General features: G+C 40.5%; 1 protein-coding gene across 1 annotated transcript in view; it reads right to left on the bottom strand.

Moving 5' to 3' along the window:
• Window positions 1-2,634: 2,634 nt before the first annotated feature.
• Window positions 2,635-19,425, bottom strand: part of LOC115792371 (E3 ubiquitin-protein ligase Midline-1-like) — a 55,035-nt gene continuing 38,244 nt past the window's right edge. The window contains exons 4-10 of the mRNA XM_030746885.1: window positions 14,845-14,952; window positions 12,736-12,884; window positions 11,898-12,025; window positions 10,078-10,221; window positions 6,051-6,212; window positions 5,559-5,766; window positions 2,635-4,917 (exon numbers count right to left, since the gene is read on the bottom strand). Coding sequence (XP_030602745.1) covers window positions 4,569-4,917; window positions 5,559-5,766; window positions 6,051-6,212; window positions 10,078-10,221; window positions 11,898-12,025; window positions 12,736-12,884; window positions 14,845-14,952 — 1,248 coding nt within the window. The 3' untranslated portion in view covers window positions 2,635-4,568. The remainder of the gene's footprint in view (window positions 4,918-5,558; window positions 5,767-6,050; window positions 6,213-10,077; window positions 10,222-11,897; window positions 12,026-12,735; window positions 12,885-14,844; window positions 14,953-19,425) is intronic.

The following is a 19,425-nucleotide window of genomic DNA, read 5'->3' as shown; positions in this document are numbered from 1 at the left end:
TGGGGAGTAAGGTTCTAGGAGACTGCACAGAGAACAAAGCTCCTGCATAGGCAGCCAAAGGCATGCAGTGGGAGCAAGGCAGTGAGAAATGAGGAAAAACTGCAGTGTAGGTTAGCAGAATTTGTTATGCACAGAGCTGGTGTTTTAAAATTCAATTTGATATGTTTCAAAATGGAATGATGTGAAGTCACCAATGCTGCTGCTAGACTTTATTTTGTCTTTGTTGTTGCTGTGCCTCTCTAACAAATGCTGTCTCATTTTGTACATCCGTTCCTGAGGGAGTCGCTGCTATTGCTCGTCTCAAAATTCTGCAATTGCCTGTTCGCTTAAAATGCCAAATCATCAGCAGCAAGTAGCCACTGCATGTCCAACGCGCGCGCGCGCGCGCACACACACACTCACACACACACACACACACACACACACACACACACACACACACACACACACACACACACACACACACACACACACCTGTATATTAGGATGGCAAGAGCCCATGGAGTACATGTACAGCTCCCCAGGGAGGACAAAGGCTGTATCTTTTGGAGTCTCACTCTCTGTGTTATAACCCTGGCCTTGGAAAAAAAAAAAAAAATCCTTTTGGGATTCCAGAGCCTCCAGACTGAACAGCCGAGTATAGCTGGAGTACACAGCAACAGCAACGCACTGAACCGACTCTGGCCTGATGGCATGTGCAAAACTGGGACAGTGTTTGCCTAAAGGACAGTGAAGTGGTCTTGTGCAGGAAGGTCAGTGGTTCAAATTCCCATCGGGTGGAGGAGTGGGGGGGGGCTGAATGAGTAACAGTCTCTACGTCTTGCAGAAGTGTCTTCGAGGTACCTGGGAGGCAGCAAAGAAGAGGCCCGAGCTGTTAAAGCTGCTGGACATTCACACTAGTTGTCATGTGTGGATACAGTGCTACATCACCGCGCATGAACCGAGGCTGTGGCGAAAAACAGCACAAGCTCGGCAAATCCTGCCTATGATAAAGGTTAATAAAATAGTTGGGACCCAACCTTTTGAGGCACATTTCAGGCGGGCAGCAAAATCTCAAGACACATTAAGTTGCCGCATCGATTGTTCGAAATGTCACACAACTTCGCTCCGATTGTATTAAGTTGAAAGATGAGGTCAAAATTCAGGGCTGGAAAAAAATTAGATTTTGCTTAAAGTAAAAGCAATTTTTTGGTCACGGACTTAGAGAGGTTATTAATACAGCAATAATTAATCAGTTAGCCTGTGTCATCTCTGTGCCAAGCAGAAAATTTTAGAATGTAGAATATCAAGAAATGACAGACTTTATCATCCGCTTACTAATTTAAGAGTAGCACAGATGGCCTCACATCATTACTCACACCCCTTTGCAATAAAATCATCAATACAGACTGGAGCCAGTTAGGAATATTTCTCTATTCGTCTGCCAGCTTGACTTACTGCAGTCAGTGCTTCAGCGAATAAGGTTAAAATAAACAGAGGTGTCATGGTGATGGTAATTATTTTTGGTTTCTAGGGTAATCTTTATTTTATGCTTTGCCCTGTTTGTTGTCCCTCCTTTATCATTGTTTCCTGTCTTATTATTCCTGATTATTTCCTGTTTTATTATGAAAGTTAGAAGCTAGTTCCTTGTGGTGTTTTTGCCTCCTGCCTTTGTTTCTTTGCCGCCCTGTGCTTTGTTAGCCCTCTTGCTTGTGTGTATTTGGCTTCTTGTTGAGTAATCTACTTGCTGTCTGTGTCCACAGGTGACAGCAACATTTCCAGAAACAAACTTTTGGTTAAGAAGAAACTGGCATATTATTAGAAATGAAAAATAAGACTCTTGTGCAATACAAATACAAGCAATACAATACAAGCTTTTTGCATTTTCAGAGATGCTTTTTTTTTTCTTTTTATGATGAATTTTGCCCAAACAGGCAGGGGTCCAGCCTCGTTATGAATTACAAACACACACACACACACACCTTGGTCATTTAGTGACCTGAAAAATTGTCTTTGTGTCCCCTGTGTTGTTTGCTCAGTGGAGCGTTGTGTAAACTAATTTTGCCCGCTCACACCACTGACCCATGTGAACGGCACACACAAAGCTTCAGCTAATACTACCGTAACCCTGCCGTCTAAGAACAATTGCTCCTGGAAAATCAGGAAGAGCCCCCAATGTCCACAGGAAGTTGGCGCGATAAACTCGACAACTTCCTCTTCCACAGGAAACGTGTAAACTCATGTGAACTCGGCGAGTCGAGAGCTGAACCTTCTGAAGCGTTTGAATGTTTCTGAATGATTCATCGTGTGAAAGCAAAAGCAGGTGCTGTCAAGCTGTTCCTATAGAGCGCAAGAGCAGCAACGTGCGATGCTGATGGAAGAATATTGATTATAGCACATTTAAATGACTGATTCTTGCTTACAGCCGGGAGTACAACACCTGCCCAAAGGGCACCGGTAACTTTATTCAAAACAAAATGTCACAGTCTAAACTTATTGAGTTTGGGACTGCCTGAATTCTCTCAATATGCGATCTTTATTTTTTCAACCAGAAATGGCTCCCGGCATTTCTTCCGGATATTTTATGAGATCGGCTCTTGACATTCTCACGCGCACTTCTATATTACTTAACTGGAGAAAAACAAGGGAGCACACTTTAATGTGAAAAGGAGCAATGTTTATTTTCTCTCTCTCTCTCTCTCTTACAGACTTAGCTCAGACAGTGGTGATGCAAGCACTCATACTCCATCATTTTTGCCATAAAAATATCCACAGAGACTGAACAGATAACACCATGGCCATAAAGTTCAAATGGAAACATTAAATTAAACACAATATTTGCATTCATTTACAATGGAACACTGAGTTCAGTGCATTGCCAATAAACATAGAATTGAAGCTCATTTGTCCTAAGTATTGTGTAAATCTTTACATTTGCAATTTTGTCACTGTTAACCAACAAACAGTGGAATCTAACCTACTGTAAATTAGCGAGAACATATCGTACTTGATTGTTTCCTTTGGGAGGTTTTGCTGTATGGGTTTTGACTTTACGCATGAACTTATGTTGGCTATTTTGTCCCTTTAAATTGGAGAAATTAAGCAAAAAAACAAAAAAGAAGAATGAAGTTTACCCTATTGACATCATCATTGTGCAACAAGTCTGAGGGTGCAAGGGTGGTTGACTCGATAAAGTGAAGTTTGATGAACTGAAGCGTAAAAATGATCTGTGAAATAGTATGTAGAGATGAGAACTCTCTGCTTTTGGTGTAGTGGTATTCTGGCACAGATGTGTCTCACTAAATATCCATATGATCAATTAGCAGAAAGCTGAGTTAAAAAAATCAAATAAAATTACACCCAAATGTGTATTTCACGCCTAATCTCCGATAATAACCCGGGTCTACAACTGTAACACAATTCACATAATATGCACCACATAAAATAATAATGACAGGACTTGTATGACTGCCAGAAACAAAATTAACACAATAAGTCAAACACAACACTTTCCCAAATATGAATACGTGTTAATTGCACCAGAATACATTAGAATTTTAAGCTACAAAAGCATGAATAAAGTATGAACAATGTGCAAAGACAAAGTCTACATTTAGGGGAATCCTGCACTTAAGATTACCATAATGATATTTCCTCTCTGTCACCTTTTAAAAATAACTCGGCATTTATCCTCGTAGAGTAAAATTTATATGAACAGCAGTGGTTCCTTTGGTTCCTTTTTAATGAGCAAGGAGAAGATAAGGGGGATGTAATTACTTTACAAAATATACATCTGTAATTCTGCTCTTTCCAGCAACCCTGACTGTGTGTGTATGCAGTATGTGTATTTTGAGGGAATTTCAAAGTGCAATATCTAAGAATTAAAATTAAATAAAAGAGGGGGGAGGGCAGAGGGATGATAATTGATTGTGGCTTGTTTCCTAGTTATCATGGTACAAATATGCTCACCATAGCCCAAAGTGCCTTATAGCAGACATTTCTAGTCCAGCGCAGTCCCGAGCTGAGACTGATTTAGACCGGGTTTTCACTAAGCTTTTTAAAATCGAACCCAACATCAACCAGAATCCGCCTTGATTCAGCAAATTATAATAAACACAAAATCCATTTGAGAAGCTTTGACAAAGCAACGCATCATGCAACACTTAATTCTTCTGCACAGTAAAGCTGCACTAGGTACATTTGCACAAATGCTAGCAAGTTTTACTGTCGTCTGAGAAAGTGAAGCTACTGGAAAGCTCGCATAAACGTTTAGACCAAAAGAAACAGCGTGGCGGGGCATGTATCAAAGGAAACCAGCTTGTAAAAGAGGAATAAATCAGACATTTGCGAGGCTATTTTTTATTAGGACATTGTGCTTGCTAGCTTCTGACGGAGATGTCACTGCCTCTGGGTACAAAAGTGCATATGAGGAGAATTTATGTTGGGTAAATAGAGCAGAGCTGATTGAATTAAAGAGGATAGAGACCTCGTCTGTTCTCTATCCAAAGATGAGTATTTTCACATCTCTTGCCCAGTGCAGCTTTAAGATTCTGAATTTGGGTTGATTTATTTTTGTCTCTGTGTAGCTTTCAGTTGTTGGGTTCCAGTCCCTCTAGATGGTCAGGGATTGGTAGACCAGTGAGAATGGTTAGACACTTGTTCCACACATTGAACACGGGGCACACGGGTTGGATGAAGGAGACGTGAAATGTATGTAGGTGCTGGGAGCCTACAGCATCGTAGAAGCTCAGGTATCCAGCATCGTAATCCAGCAGGACCCCAACCCGTCTCAGGTGGGGTGAGGGCTCAATGGCCAGCTCCTTGCTGTTGTGGCGAACCACCCAGGAGTTGTTGCAGCGGCAGAGCACCCAAGATGCAGAGTTCTTACCGATCCATTCGTGCTTGGGAGCTGACTTGTAGGCTATGCCTACAGCATACCTGGAGAGGAGATAAAATTTCCATTATCACAGGTGGAAACCAAAAACCTTCAATGTTTGCTTAAATGAGGGATATAAAGTATCTCAGTATCTTGTTTGTACATGATGGGGATGGTATAAGCAGATGGAGTGATTAATGGTGAAGAGAGGCAAAGCTTTCGAATTCAGCATCAATCTAGATGCCAGCATTCACCTGTGCCCATGACTAAAAGGATGAGATTGTGGATAAAGCCAAACTGCTACCTCTGTAGGGTGTCTATGTGCAGCTTTATCAATAGGGTCTGAGGCTCAGACATCTGGAGGGAGCCGCTGCTCCTTTGTGTCAAAATTGAGGTGGTCCAGGCATCCAATTAGAATGCAACCATGGAGGCTCCCCTTAGAGGTTCCCTGGTCACGCTGAGCTGGGAGGAGACCCCCAAGGCTGGTCCACAATACAATGGAGGGATTACATATGTCATCTGGCATAGCAGGATACCCCAGGAGAAAGTGGAGAGCATTGGTGGGGAAAATGATGCCTGCTTAGCCTCCTAAAACCACAAGCTAACTTTGCATAAGTGGGCAGAAATACATGGATGGATAGATGGATACATGGTTTCCTCAAACAGAATCCCTAAATTATTACTTGAAATGTGTGGCCCTCACCATGTGCTCCCTCCAATCAGAGCCTCCCAGTAGTGACGCCCACTGTCGATGTAAACATTTCCCACCACACCGTAGCTGCTCTGGCTGGCGAAGCGCTCCTGGCTGTGGCCTTTCTTGGATGTGGTTTCATCTCGCTCCACTGTCAGGTTATCATGGGACACCTTCAGCTTCTTGTGAGCAGATTTGGGATCAAGCTTGAACGGTTGGCCTGTTCATAGGAAATGAGATGAATAGAAGAGTTGCCTTACAAATGGTTTCTGTAATTTTCTAGGAAGTAGACCGGAAGTGTACCTCAGTTTTATCAACTTAACCGTAAGGACCATGTAATTACCAGTAGTAGTTTATAGTGGAGACTTTTCTAGCATGTGTAATTTCTCAGCTTTGACCTACTTACTGTATGTAGGGTATACCAAATAAATAGCATTTAAAGGCTGTATTTTTATAGACAAAAAAAAAAAAACCTCAGGACAGTTTCAGTCTTTATTATCTTACTGTTTGTCTTTAAAGTCCCTGGTTCACTGCTTCTGCTCCCTGCTTGGTTAATAGCCTTGACAACAAAGATATACTTGGTGCCACTCTGCAGACCGTGCACTGTGTAGTGGTTCTGCTTGATGTTGGGAACAATCATCCAGCTTTCCAAGGAGTTACAGAGGCCTGGGAGGACAGGAAAAGACAGAGAGGATCATGTCAGATTTAGTGAATAGTCAAGTAGTTATATTTTATATATATATATACGTGACTCTTTAAAGGTCGAACTCTATATATACAGTTTATAGGAACAAGAAATTGAATAATGCTAAAGAATGTATGTAACTGCAGGCATTTCTACATAAAATAAGAAATATTTACTTAAGAGATTCCTGAAAGAATGATGCATAGCTGTGTGAAAGGACAGCACAAAATAACTGGTTGTGTGCAAGCCTGTGCCAGTGGAAAAAGGTGAGAGGGCGTAAAAAGGCACAAGAGGGAACTATTCACACCTCGTTGGCTTCATAGCTGCACTATGCTCTCTCTGCTGTGTGTGTGTGTGTGTGTGTGTGTGTGTGTGTGTCTGGGTGTCTTTGGTATGTGCTTTTTTTTTTATTTATTTAATGGCACTTCAGCACTGCTGCACAACCTCCTAAGGCATGTGTACATGGACGTGGGTGTACATTTTCCCTCCATTTCATGGCTGTGTTTGCCTGCTGATTTACTCAGGAAGTTACCAGTGCTCTTTGTTAGCCATCCATAGTTGGAAACCAGTAAAAAAAAATTTTTTAAATAATGAGCAGCCTCAATCCAGATCTTAATGTCACTGTGTCACATAAATAGTTATGTCACGTTCTAACAAAGACCTGCTGCTTTGACTTTAAAGAAAAACAAAAAACTGATAGAAATGCATCTAGTGTCTTGACACTAAACTCTAACTCCTTTAAATGTTTTTAACCTTTTAAAATGTGAAAGCAAGAGAGGAAATAAAGTGTCAAATTAGTTTAAGAAATGAAACTGAAGTGCTTTTAAGCTTATCCAAAAATAATTTGCAGCACAGGGCTAAAACCAAGCTACAAACTCATATATGCTAGCCTAAATGACTACATTTAGCTAAAGCAAAAACATATCTTCTAAAGCTATTTTCAATCATTTAGATTATTTAAACTGACCATAATTGTGCTGAGCAATTGAATAACAGCAATTAAAGTAGATAGGCCCCTGAATTTATTAGTTAATATAGCGGCTAATCAGAATAGGCTAACTGTATGCATGTATTTGTGTATGTGTGTGTTTACATGCAATTTAAACTCCTTTACACAAATGGAAAGTACAGAATCTGATTAAATGAAAATCTTAAATCCTTTAGACAAACCAAGAAATTTCTTAAATCCATAAGTTCTTTCTATCTAACCTTCACACTCAGATGAATGCATCAGAGTGTGACCTCCTCTACCTCCTGGGCTACAGCCACCCCTACTGGAGCAACTGCTGAACAGGCTAAATGACTAAAAAGCAGTTTGCACATATCCAGTGAAAACATCTTCCATCATGATCTTGTCACACGTTTCCCACAGGAAATCAGATTCAGAAGGCTGTACAGAACAATTAGGCGTTAAGGATGTTGTTTCTAGTTTTCCACTGCATGAAATTAGAAGACTTCCACTTTCAGCATAGTGATTCATCTCAGTTGCCACAGGGGGAAACTTCTGGCACATGACTTGGATGACAAAAGTAACACCTCTGACATTAACAGACGCGATAACCAGAGGAGAGAAAAATCACAGTGTCCTCTTGAATAGAAAGAGACAGAAATGTGAAAGCAAGAGAGGAAATGAAGTGAGAAATTAGTTTAATGGCTGTCACTCTTAAATATGCTTTAAAATGTGAGGTAATGACAAGGTGATGGCAAAGGTGTAACCTTAGATAGACGGGAAGAAGAAAAGGAAGGTGGGAACCCTGAAGCACCAAGAGCTGAGTCAAAAGCAGGGAAACAAAGCAGAACGGGAACCAAGAAAAGAAACAGAAAGAGGTATTTTTGCTGTTAGGTAATTCTATTTGAATGATAAAAAGGATTTCAAAAAGAACAGATGAAAGACAGAGAAAAGGCGGTTTGATTGAAAGGGAGCAGGGGGATCTCGCCTTCAGATGCCCTGACCCCATTTTCTTCCTTGTAGCTGTTGCTCACTCGAGTGTGCTCGTGATTGTCTGGGGCTGGTGTGTATTTGAGCAAGTGCGAGTACGTCTGCGCATCCCGCCTGTCTGTTGTTGCTCTACAAGACACTGTGTCACTTAGAGTGCGTCGGGGATGCCGATTCGTTTTCCGGCTGTCATCTCTCCTGATACGACGTCTCACTCCTTCAGTGCCACTTAAACCTAAACGTTTCGCGTGTTTCGGCGTAAGAACTCTGCATATCCACTGAAGTCTAATCTTTCACTGAGTGCTCTTCGTGCAGTCTGGATTCACTATTGTCAAGTCTCATCCCGCTTTCATCCTTCACAAGCTGCAGTCATTTGATGTGTGACAACATCAGGGTGATAGCAGTATAAAGGCCAGAGGCTTCACTTCAGGAGGTTCCACTCCAACACTATCTTAGAAAAGCACTTCGACTCACAGCTGCCTAAGGGGAGCGAGTGGCCACTGGCAGGGCAGCACAAATGTACAGAGCAAAATTTAGCTCTGTCTGTAATTAGTTATGACCCACCCACCCCCACCCCCACACCCAGACTTAATTACAAGATTTTTGTTTTGTTTATTTTGTATATATTAGTCACACAGAGTTGTGGTCAAACGTTTACATACACTCATGAGCATGAATGTCGTGGTAAATTGGGGATTTCTAATAATTTCTTTAGCCTGTTCGTTTTCCAAGGTGGAATAATTGTACAGCATACATCTTTAGTGACTTATAAAAGCAAGAATTGGGTGTACAAGTTTATAATTATTTTTGATTTTCTCTAATCCGCACAGGGTCAAAACTATACATACAGGCTCAAAAGTATACATACAACCCCACTAATATTTGGTTAAATGTCTCTTAGTAAGCCACACTTGGACCAGATGCTTTTGGTACCCATCAACAAGCTTCTGGCATAATCCTGGCTGGATATTTGACTGCTCTTCTTGGCAGAATTGGTAGTTTTTTTTTTTAATTATTTGGTTTGTTGACACAGGTCAGGGCTTGGTTCTGGATGTTCCGAGGAAGTTGCAGATAGCAGATCCTCTTCATAGTATGAGACAGAGTAGGGGTTTCTGGCACAACTTTGCCTACTTCCACACAGCGAAGAATATCTGAAGAAGTCAGAACTGCATCAGCACTTATAGAACAACTTCACTTCTTGACCAACAAGCCATTTCAGCTTGTGGCCTTCATCATAGTCATCCCTGATGTTTATAGTGCGCCTGTGTATATGTGTTATTCAGAGTAATCCAGTCATAGCTATCGCTGGATTATTCTGAATAAAACTAAGAAATAAACATAAAAGTGACAACATTTAAAAACATGATTCTTAGGCAAGTTGTGATGCTCTAAATGCACATATGAAAGTTTATTCATGACTCAGTGTGACAGCTGTATATCACACTGACTGTGTTCAGATTCACCAAGGTAGGACTGCTAAAAGGATTGGGTTTTCCTTTTTCTTTTTTTCTTTTTTTTTTACCACAGATTACATTAATTGGATACTTAGGAAGTGGAGCTGTACCTTAATTACTTAATGGAGGCCATTAAGGTACTTTAAGAACCCTGAATGTGGTACTGAATGGGTCCCTTCAACTCCCCCCCCATCCCCCTGGGAAGCTGCTTTTTACAGTTCAAAAAGCTCTTCCCTACAAACGACCCACTACCTTTCAATCCTACCTTTTATCTTGCCAATATCGCTGAATTTACCCCCAAAACCTCTTGTTTTCTTCATCATAGCTGCAACCTTAAAAAAATTAACTTAGTGTAGATTGGTCATCTGGGTCATTTCAAGAATTATTCTTTTGCTTTCAAACACTTGAAAAAAACCTTAAGTTCCCATCTAATTCCAGGATCCACTGTATACTTACTGGCAATGTTGGACTGCCCGGTGAAGATGGCATACTGGAGCTCATAGGATGTCACAGTGAATTCATCATCTGACGTCCAGTGGGCAGTGATCGTGTCGTAGGAAGCCGTGCACAACTCTTCCCTTATGCACGGAGCACTTGGAGCTGCAATAATTGAAGCAAATGATCGTCATCTCCGCCCCTAATTTTATATACTGTTTGGATAAAACTGTAAATTACATTAGCAATATTCCAAAGTTTGGCACGCTCAAAGGTTGTCACTTGTTACAAAGGTAGCCCTGATTAACCTTGTACGTGTTCATTTGCTGCGATTTATGAGTCTACAAGCTTCATTACACACCGGACCGAGGACGCTCTTTCTAATAGAGTGGTAGGTTGAGCATTAAAAGGAATGCAGGAGCAATTTAATAAACTGTTCAGATACAAAAGCGGACCGCATTAACACAGCAGGAACAGTAAATATAACAGTCCTTTTTAGAAGTAACAAATGTGAGTCTTTACATAACCAGAGACATTAGATTGGCTCTCTTCCACTCATGCACTGATTCATTGGAAAACCTCATTATGTTATAACTGTTTTTTGGTCCACAGAGAAATAAATACAATGAGTCGCTTTTGTATTCAATCCATGAAGCCTCTAGTAGAAAGAGAATGGACTGAGGTAAAGAAATAAAGATACAAAGGCACAGCTTAAATTGATTGTAAAGCCACTTCCTATCTCTTTCTCTGTCTGTCACTCGCTCCCTCTCCCGAGCCTTCTGTCATGAGTGGCTGCACATAGTGGAGTGATTCAGACTGATTCACTTAGCGAAAAGGCCCTCCAGCGAAGCCCTCATGCATCACAGAGAATAAATATGAGCCAGCCATTTTCACAGACCTTCCAAACCCTGTACGCACGACACCTCGTTTTTGTCGTGCTCATAATTCATGCTGTGACATTTTGATGGGTCCTTGCAAATAGGACATCGGAAATTAATGTTGAAAATTAATTTTTGAGTTAATAGGCTGGGGTCTGTTCAAATGCAGTGCTTGAAGAAAACAGAGACATCAAAAGATTCTTATTTTAATCCTAAATTAAAGCAGGAATAGAATCTTAATTGGAGGCAATATTTGAGTCTCGAACCGTGAGAAACTGAATCATGTAATAAAAGGGCTATAGACTATAGATTAATACTAAAGATTAGACCATAGATTTAAGGAAAGAAAGCACCAAAAGATGATGATAATAAGGATGAACATGAGCCAAAGTCCTCAGTGATTTTAACAAAACATTTTGCAAATTAATTGTCTGATTTTAAAATGGGGGAGAAACAGTCCTGATGTCCATTTGAGCAAAAAGACTGAAACGAATAAAAGCATGGAGGTTTCCCAAGCACAGAATTCTGGGTTTGAAAAATAAATTAAACCTGCACTTCCTTAAATGGCCACTTGAGTCTGGCTTCAAAGACTTCCATGTCAAAAGGTCAAACTTTACAGCAGAAATAAATATGTTTACAGACAGGTACAAAAAAACTCTATGCCCCCCCCCCCTTATTTTTGGACTCCCCCACTAAAATTATATTTAGCTCACTAACTGTTTGTACAAAAAGTCACTGATCACTAATTATCAATAATTATCTATGGAACGTCTACCAGGCTTGTTAGCATTAGCTGGTAATGTAGCACATCACTCTGTTGTCACTACAGGATCCAAATACTGTAGCCAAGATGGTGACAGGCATAATGCAAACAAAATTAAGGTGTTAAAATTGGAGTTTACTAACAAATGGGCCATATCACACTGGCTAATCCATCTTTCATATACAGGCTATGACTTTTACCAGTGAGATAATCCAGATTCTCCAACAGTTTCTTCTCTCGAGTGAAGTCCAGGGCAAAGGTGTCGAAGGTGTCAGTTAGGTGTATCTCAGGGATCAAAACTTGGGTTGATGCGGTAGCCATGGAAACCCTATATCAGGACCAAGAGACACTGAATTGTAATAAACTTTATTTTAAATTGACTAGTCAGTTTAGGAGAAGACAACTTAAGTTACTTTGTAATCGTACGTGTATGTTTGGACTATTTTGAAGGACGGATCACCTTAAATAGGCTGCAACCTGGATGTGGAAAAAAGTATTGCTAATTCCCATGTCAACATCACAAGTAATACTAATACAGACACAAGCAATTTTAGCATTTTTGCAAAGCATCAGATATGATAAACACCAATATACAGAATTAATACCTCAACGGTTGCTAAATTAAAAACAGGACTGAACTCCCAATCTTAAGGAAATCCTCTTCCTAATTAGTGAAGCTGTGTAGATTAGCTTCTGATTGAAACTCTGCTTTTGTTTGAAGGACTAAAGGATAATGATTTCTTTTTATATCACCCCTTTTGTTTCTCCTGAGGATGCACATATTGGAGAGCAGGTTTTGTTCTCAACTGCCAAATCAATTAGTCAGAGAGCTTAAGCAGGGAGCAGAATAAGATTATGCTAAATAAAAGATGAAATCCCGCTCTACTTGTTTTGGCTGTTGGGGGAAGTTGTATACACAAAGTTTTCAAACTGTTTCTCACCATTTGTGCGTGCAGCCTTTAACCTCTCCCTTAAGCTAGACTTTGGCATGCTGAGCTGAATAATTAAAGCATGTGGTCAGTGTGTGGGCTGTCTGACCTCTCATTGATGCTCTTGGCCGTCTGCAGAAAGCGAGCGTGATCGGTTTCTTTCAGCGTCTGATCGGCCTGTGTTATGAGGGCCGAGGACCTCTCTATGCACTGCTTGCAGTTGGAGATCTGTTGGGCGAGCTTCCGAAGCCGCTGTGCCTGGAAAGTATATGAAAGGGAAGTCGTAGAAAAGACTATTTAGGATGGATCAGAAAGCGTGAAAATGTGATCATTCGAGTTAAGGTGTGGCAAATCATTATGGTTGATAACATAATCAGAGCTGGTGGCAGGAAATGTCCCAGAAATGTGGGGTTTTATGGGCACAAGTAGATGGATGTTAACATTTTGAAGTCACTCATACATGAAAAGGTCAAACCCACGGTTGACTGATGCAGGTAGTCATCATCTATTTCTGCATGTTTTTTTTCTACTGGTATTAACATCACTGAAGGTTAACAAAGGGCACGAATATACCCATCATCCTTAACTAAAATCACAGGACATTTAGCGTAATAGCTCTGACTTCACTTTTTCCGGGTGCTTTCACACCTGATGCTTCAAGCAAACAGCTTAAAAAGATGGACACAGTTACTGTGACATCACTCACTGGTTTCTTAAGTCCTGTTTTGTAGCCGGAAGTGACGACGAGGTGCTGGGCTCACTGTGAAACCACACGCTCATCTCTAATGGCTTGTAATTGACAATTTTGAAGCATGGTATGACCAAGTGTACAAAACAGACATAGATTTGTATTCGTTATGACCCAGACTGAGCCCATAATCTCAGCAGGAAACAGAGTTCCAATCAGAAAGCTGTTTTCCTCATAGGCTTCTATAGGACGGGAAGGCTTTTTGCAACCACAGCTATCGCCATCTGGTGGTACTGATCTGTGCTGTGGTTGGACCACCAAAAATCAATTGCTGCATATGAAAAAATACATAAAAACATTTTCAGTTGGCTGTAGTGGTCTTAATTAGACTAAGCTTCACTCAGATTTGATATCTTAACAAAAGAAGAGTAAAAAAAGAGCACATAAACTGCTTGGAAAAGGCTTTTTTTTTCAGTATGAGGTAAGCTTCTCATGCCTCAGCTAATCTTAACTTTTTCAGAGCTGTCAGTGATTGTGCTGCATGCAAATCTGGGATTTTAGTTCACCTTGTTTGCCCCTCCGTTTCATTTTCTTTCCCTGTCAGCAAAGATGTCAGGAGACGGATTTAGGTTAGTGGTTGCACTAAGGTCAAAGGGTATTTCATCAGCAGTTTGTCTTGTGAAGGACCCAAGATACTGTAATCTGATTTGAAGCCAATTGTTATTCACTATTACTCGAGACGCTTTGTCTCAGAAAAATACAACGTTGAATTGCTTTTGATCATAATCTTGCAGAAACACACACAAAAAAAAGCAATTTGTAAGAATTCTGTTGGCCTAAAAACAAGGTTCCATCCATCTGTATCTGTTTCTCTAGCTTCTGCACAATCCTAATAGCTGAAAGCCTAGATTACATGGTGAAAAAAAAAAAATAAAAAATCCCCAATGCATTCCAAGTCTCAGTAGACGGAGCTTAAAAAATCATCTGGGTTTAGAGTACGAGAAAGAGTGCCCTCCCATATGCTCTGGGATCTACTTTTGGCGAGTCTGTCTGTTGTTCCCTTCTGTTGAATATGTGTTGAAGGGGTTTGCCTTCTGCTGGCAGAATAAGGATCAGGTCAAGCAACTGTGATGAAGCATTGTGTTGGACAGAAAATGGGGTCCGATGGTATCTTAAATCGATGTCAGACTGTTTAAATTGTTATTAATGAAAGCGATGGCCTTGCTGGTCAATCAGCTGTAGCAAAATACAAGCTTTGATTTGTACTTCCGTGTCAGGCAGATATTAAACACGCTGCATGAATGAAGAAATCCATTTGTTTTTGCAGATTATTGTAGCTGCAGACAACATTCACTCTGTGAGGATTATTGTGTGTGCTTGAGCAGTTGATTATTGGACCGAAGCAGCATTTTAATGTTAAATAAGGGCTGTGAAACTGATTGAGAGAACATGTAGCAAAAGTTAGTTATTAATATAGCAAATGAAAATAGACGGTGTCACAGTCCTCACCCCTCTGAGTGTTCACCTCACCTTCCCCTCTTTGATCTTGCTGCCAATGATCTGCCTCCTCTGCTGAATAATGTCAATCAGGACATCGCACTCCTCCATGAGCTTGCCCTCCTGGCGGGACGCGTTCACCTGAGAAACCAATTCACACAGAGTATTAGACGAATAAAGGGGCTGATGAAGGGTGTGGATGGGGTTTTTAGAGGGATGCGTGTTTAGTGATTCCACATCATGTCCACCGAGGGACAGGCTGTTATTTTCCTCCATCAGCCGGCTCTCCTGTCTGGAAGCAGACACTTGAGGAAGCTGAGGCATATTCAGCTATTTTGCCTGCTGCTGGCTACAGTGCTGAGTGATAAGTAAAATAAGAGGGAAGCACTGTGGCTGTAAGAAAGAAGACATGACTCTCAGCAATATGCTGTGCAAGGGTTATGAAATGACCCCTTACAGTATATACTATATATATAAAGTGCACCATATTTACCATTTTACCTGAGTGTATGAATCCTGAATGTGAAACAAATATACAGTGGGTTTATATATTTCATGTTTCATATATTAAACAAGGACACACAAAAGCAAAGCGATATGCAAGCAGTTAAACAACCCAGAGTTCGACTGCCATAGACTCCCGCGTCAAAATGCACAACTTTACAGCAGAAATAAACATGTTTAAAGGCTGATTAAAACATAAATAGTTTGGGTCTATAGAGCTTATTCCCAACTTCATAAAAACTGTACTGTACGTCATGACTCACCTATTCAAATTGTATTAAGGCTTAATAATGTATATATTATTAGAGGTGTGGCAGCTTTGAGTGACAGCCGTGAACAAACTGGAGATGGCTAGCTCTTTGCTAGTCATCAGCTAAGCTAGCTCAAGCGCCAGAGCTGGATCTCTTGCCCATGTCTGAGGTGCTTTTAATGCAATTTTCTGACATACAGTATTCTTTGCGCTGCCTCTAATTTTGCTAAATGCTGACACTTTCCATATGCTCGTTGCCAAAGACGCTAACGAGCCTTAGCTGCTATATTTGTGCGCTACACTTTTGACCAAATAATGTAATTTTGTGCTTCAAAAAAACGAGACAGCTTCAGCTAAATTCACTGAAGTGCTACCCTCAGTACAGCTCGCTGTATCAAAGGTAATTTTTACCACTTTAATGCTTTTCTACTTGGTCAGAAGAAAACATACTTTATTTGCGTGCTGCAGCTTTATTTCTACTGATACTCTGCAGCTTTTGGGGTCTGTGGAAAATGAAGTAAAGATAAAATGTAAATATTACATCTACTAAGGAAACAATGAAATTATTTTTTCATGTGCATTGGTGACTGTACCCACAATCACTATCACATTGTGGAGTTCCAGCCTAGCACTATGCTAACTGAGCAGCGGTATTATAAAAAGAGTAATTAGCCTAGTTTCTCTGTCTGTGGACTGAAACATCTGTGTGCCACAAATCCCACTGACGGCAGTTAAGTTTAAGAAAAATGATTTAATCTAGCTGGAAGGTGTTTGGAAAAGTGCAGCTAACTACTTTCAAGATGGTTCTGCCACGAGGCTCCATTCTGTGAGGCATTTGATTCACTTTGCAGTTGGAACCCGTACAGTCTGAGCAGGCTATAAAAGTTGTTCAAGTCCAATTACGAGAGCGCAAGTCCAAACATAATGTGTAATTTCTCATTGTGGTCATTTCCTACTGGCCCTTTCAGCACCTTGTAAAGTGTTTTCTTGCTGCAGCAGAGCGATAGCACTGGGAGCAGTGAAAGGGAAGTCTGCTGTGAGTGTTACCAGGCTGAAGAAAGATTGCACAGCCATTCAGGCAAACATACACTCTGTCTTACAAGCACACATCTATGCTGACAGGTGTTTTAATAATGACATCATAGGGACTCATTTGCTTTTCCTCCACAGAGCCAAACGAGGTTTGAGTAGATTTCTGCAATATCCTCAGCATCCTTTCCTAAACAGCATTTATATGATTTTCTGGGATCGTGTTGCCAACAGAAACAATTTTCCACCTGGATTACATCTCAGTGCTTCTGTTAGACATGCTGAGCTGACGGCCTCAGCTCTGCTCTATAGCAATGCCTCTGCAACTGTCTTTTCAACACTGTTAATTGGTTTCATCAACATCACTGTGACAGCTGCGGGGAAGCATGACATTTTAAACAGCTAACTGTATATGTTATCTCTGAGTGGCATTTTGTACACCACTTAGTATACTTATGCAGATTTTGGGTATTCTGGGTAGAAGCCTTTCTTCATGTGAACCAAAAAGGCAAACACTGAGGCTCGTCTGTTCTTTGGAAGGCAGGTCTTTTTTTCTCCAGCAGCATTTATTTACCTTGCAGCACTGATTAATATGAGGAATGGCTTCCAGAAACTGATTAGAAACAATCAGAAACTAGAAGGGCTCTCAGTAGAGCGCATACCTCCCCCACCCCAAACTGTCCATGTGTCGATACTGCGCTGCAATAGGTACCACCCAATGTTGTCATACTCCACCATAAATTACTAGATCATAAAGACTAGAAATTTATTTCATCGGCTTTTAAAAACTGTAAAATATGATTTTCAATTTGTATGTAAAAAAATGAGATCCACATGAGCAGATACTGTAATACATAGACTGGATATATTTTATTTACTTTATGTACCTTGATAGGGTCCTCTAAAAAGACTAAGTGAAAAACGAAGAGTAAACATTTGCTGAGAGATGAATTGTATATGGTTTGTAGTTCACTTTGCAGTATTGTGAGTATTTTAATTTAAAATAGAAAAAGAATAAATTCTCAACAGTAACCCGATTACCAAATTTCATCGCGTTAGCTGAAAAATTCAATGAGATATTCATCTTTACATTTCACCAGTGATGGCAGATGAGGTTTTTTTTTTTTTTTTCTGAAATATTTTGGGGACCTTGACCTTTGACCTTGAAAATGAAATCATATGTTTTTGGGCCCCGAAGGAGTATTTCCACAAAGTTTCATCAATTTTGGTTCAAAACCTTTTGAGGGATATTGCTAACAGACAAGCAAACAGGCATGAAAACATCAGTGGAAGAGGAAATAAACCTGCAATGAAAGTCTCTTAGCCTGTTTAGTTTCCTAGGAAGATCTGACTTGTTTTCTCTGACATTTCATGACTGTAGACCTGAAGGTGCCACTGTGAATTTAGGATGATATGCCACTTACTGCCTATATCTCAGGAAGAACTACCAACAAGGTGGCAAGGACACACAAAAGTAATCTTACGCTGTTTTTCACAAATGCACTTTAGCGCTGAACTCTTCGAGGACTTACACGGCAGACGAGCATTTCAGAACGAAAAACACGCATTGGACATTAGCCAGTCTTCAACCTGCCATCTCCATAGAACAGTACATGTGATGTCCATGTAAGAATAGCACAGCTGATATCCCAGTGCATTAACCAACAGTAGGCTGCTGTCATGTTTGCTGTTACCTAAATGCTCTAAGCAGACCTTGCCTAAACCACACAGAGTATTTCTATGAGAACAAACACATCTATTTATAGACTATCTGTGGATTATTTACTGCTTTGTGCAACCCTTGATAAAAGACAACAGTAGAAAATATCCAATCCAGATTCTTCCAGAAGTGTCCCAAGGTGATGTGGGAACATGGCTTTATAACATGGATGTTCCTGGTAACTAATTTATTGGCTGACTGAACATGAGAAAAATACTCAGACTGAAAGACTAGTCTAAAGGTAAGAAGACACTCAACTGACCAGCACAGTTTTGCAATGGTGGTCCACAGATGCTACACAGACTTTTGCTATTTATATTGATATGTTGGTACTGAGCGGCAGTGTCAAAAATACATAGAACGGCCAATGGGGCTGGTTTCCTTTAGCCGTCTTTAGCCCCTGCCGTGGAGAAGACATACTGTGAGTGATGTACAAAGAAGTAGGGTTGTGGTTTACTCTGCTGTGTTTCCTGCACAAGCCAACATCGCAGCCAATTAGAATCCTACATGTAACCACCAAGCTGTGTACTTTTGGCTTTTTGGACAAGTGTCTCACAATCCCTCTGTCTGCACTACCCAAGATGGACACCAATGTGGAACCATTAATCCTGCGTCAGAAAAAAAAGTCAAATCTGAGCACAGTCTGAAGGGTGAGGATAAATATTGCCATAAAAATATTGCATAGGTATTTAAAAGCCATTTGCAATTGTTTTTCCACATTCTTCTATAACCAATTTAGAAGTGTAGCTAATGTTAGCAGTGCTTGCACCGGAGGCTCTCATACTTTGCAGGCTAAAAGGATTGCTCCAGTCAAGTGACCACACACGAGTATGCTCAGACCTCCAAAAAGAATGGTTGTATGTAGGCTGTGTCGATGTGCTGCAAAGCTATCAACTGTCTTACTTTGAAACATTGTTAATGACTTCCTGTGGTGTGTGGCTCCATCACATCACAGAAGCAGCAGTTAACTAACATTGTTCACTAGTAAAATCTTAATAACTGGTTTAACCGAGTAGTATTTCCAGTAGCTGCTACCAATCACTCACAGTCAACTAGTTGCCCACATCAAACCCACTTTCACAGTTATGCCTTCCACAAAGAAAGCTTATTT

This window comes from Archocentrus centrarchus, chromosome 2 (genome assembly GCF_007364275.1).
Source record: "Archocentrus centrarchus isolate MPI-CPG fArcCen1 chromosome 2, fArcCen1, whole genome shotgun sequence".
NCBI classification, from domain to species: Eukaryota; Metazoa; Chordata; class Actinopteri; order Cichliformes; family Cichlidae; genus Archocentrus; species Archocentrus centrarchus.
The sequence above is the reverse complement of the archived record's forward strand: the minus strand, read 5'-3'. Positions and strand labels throughout refer to the sequence as shown.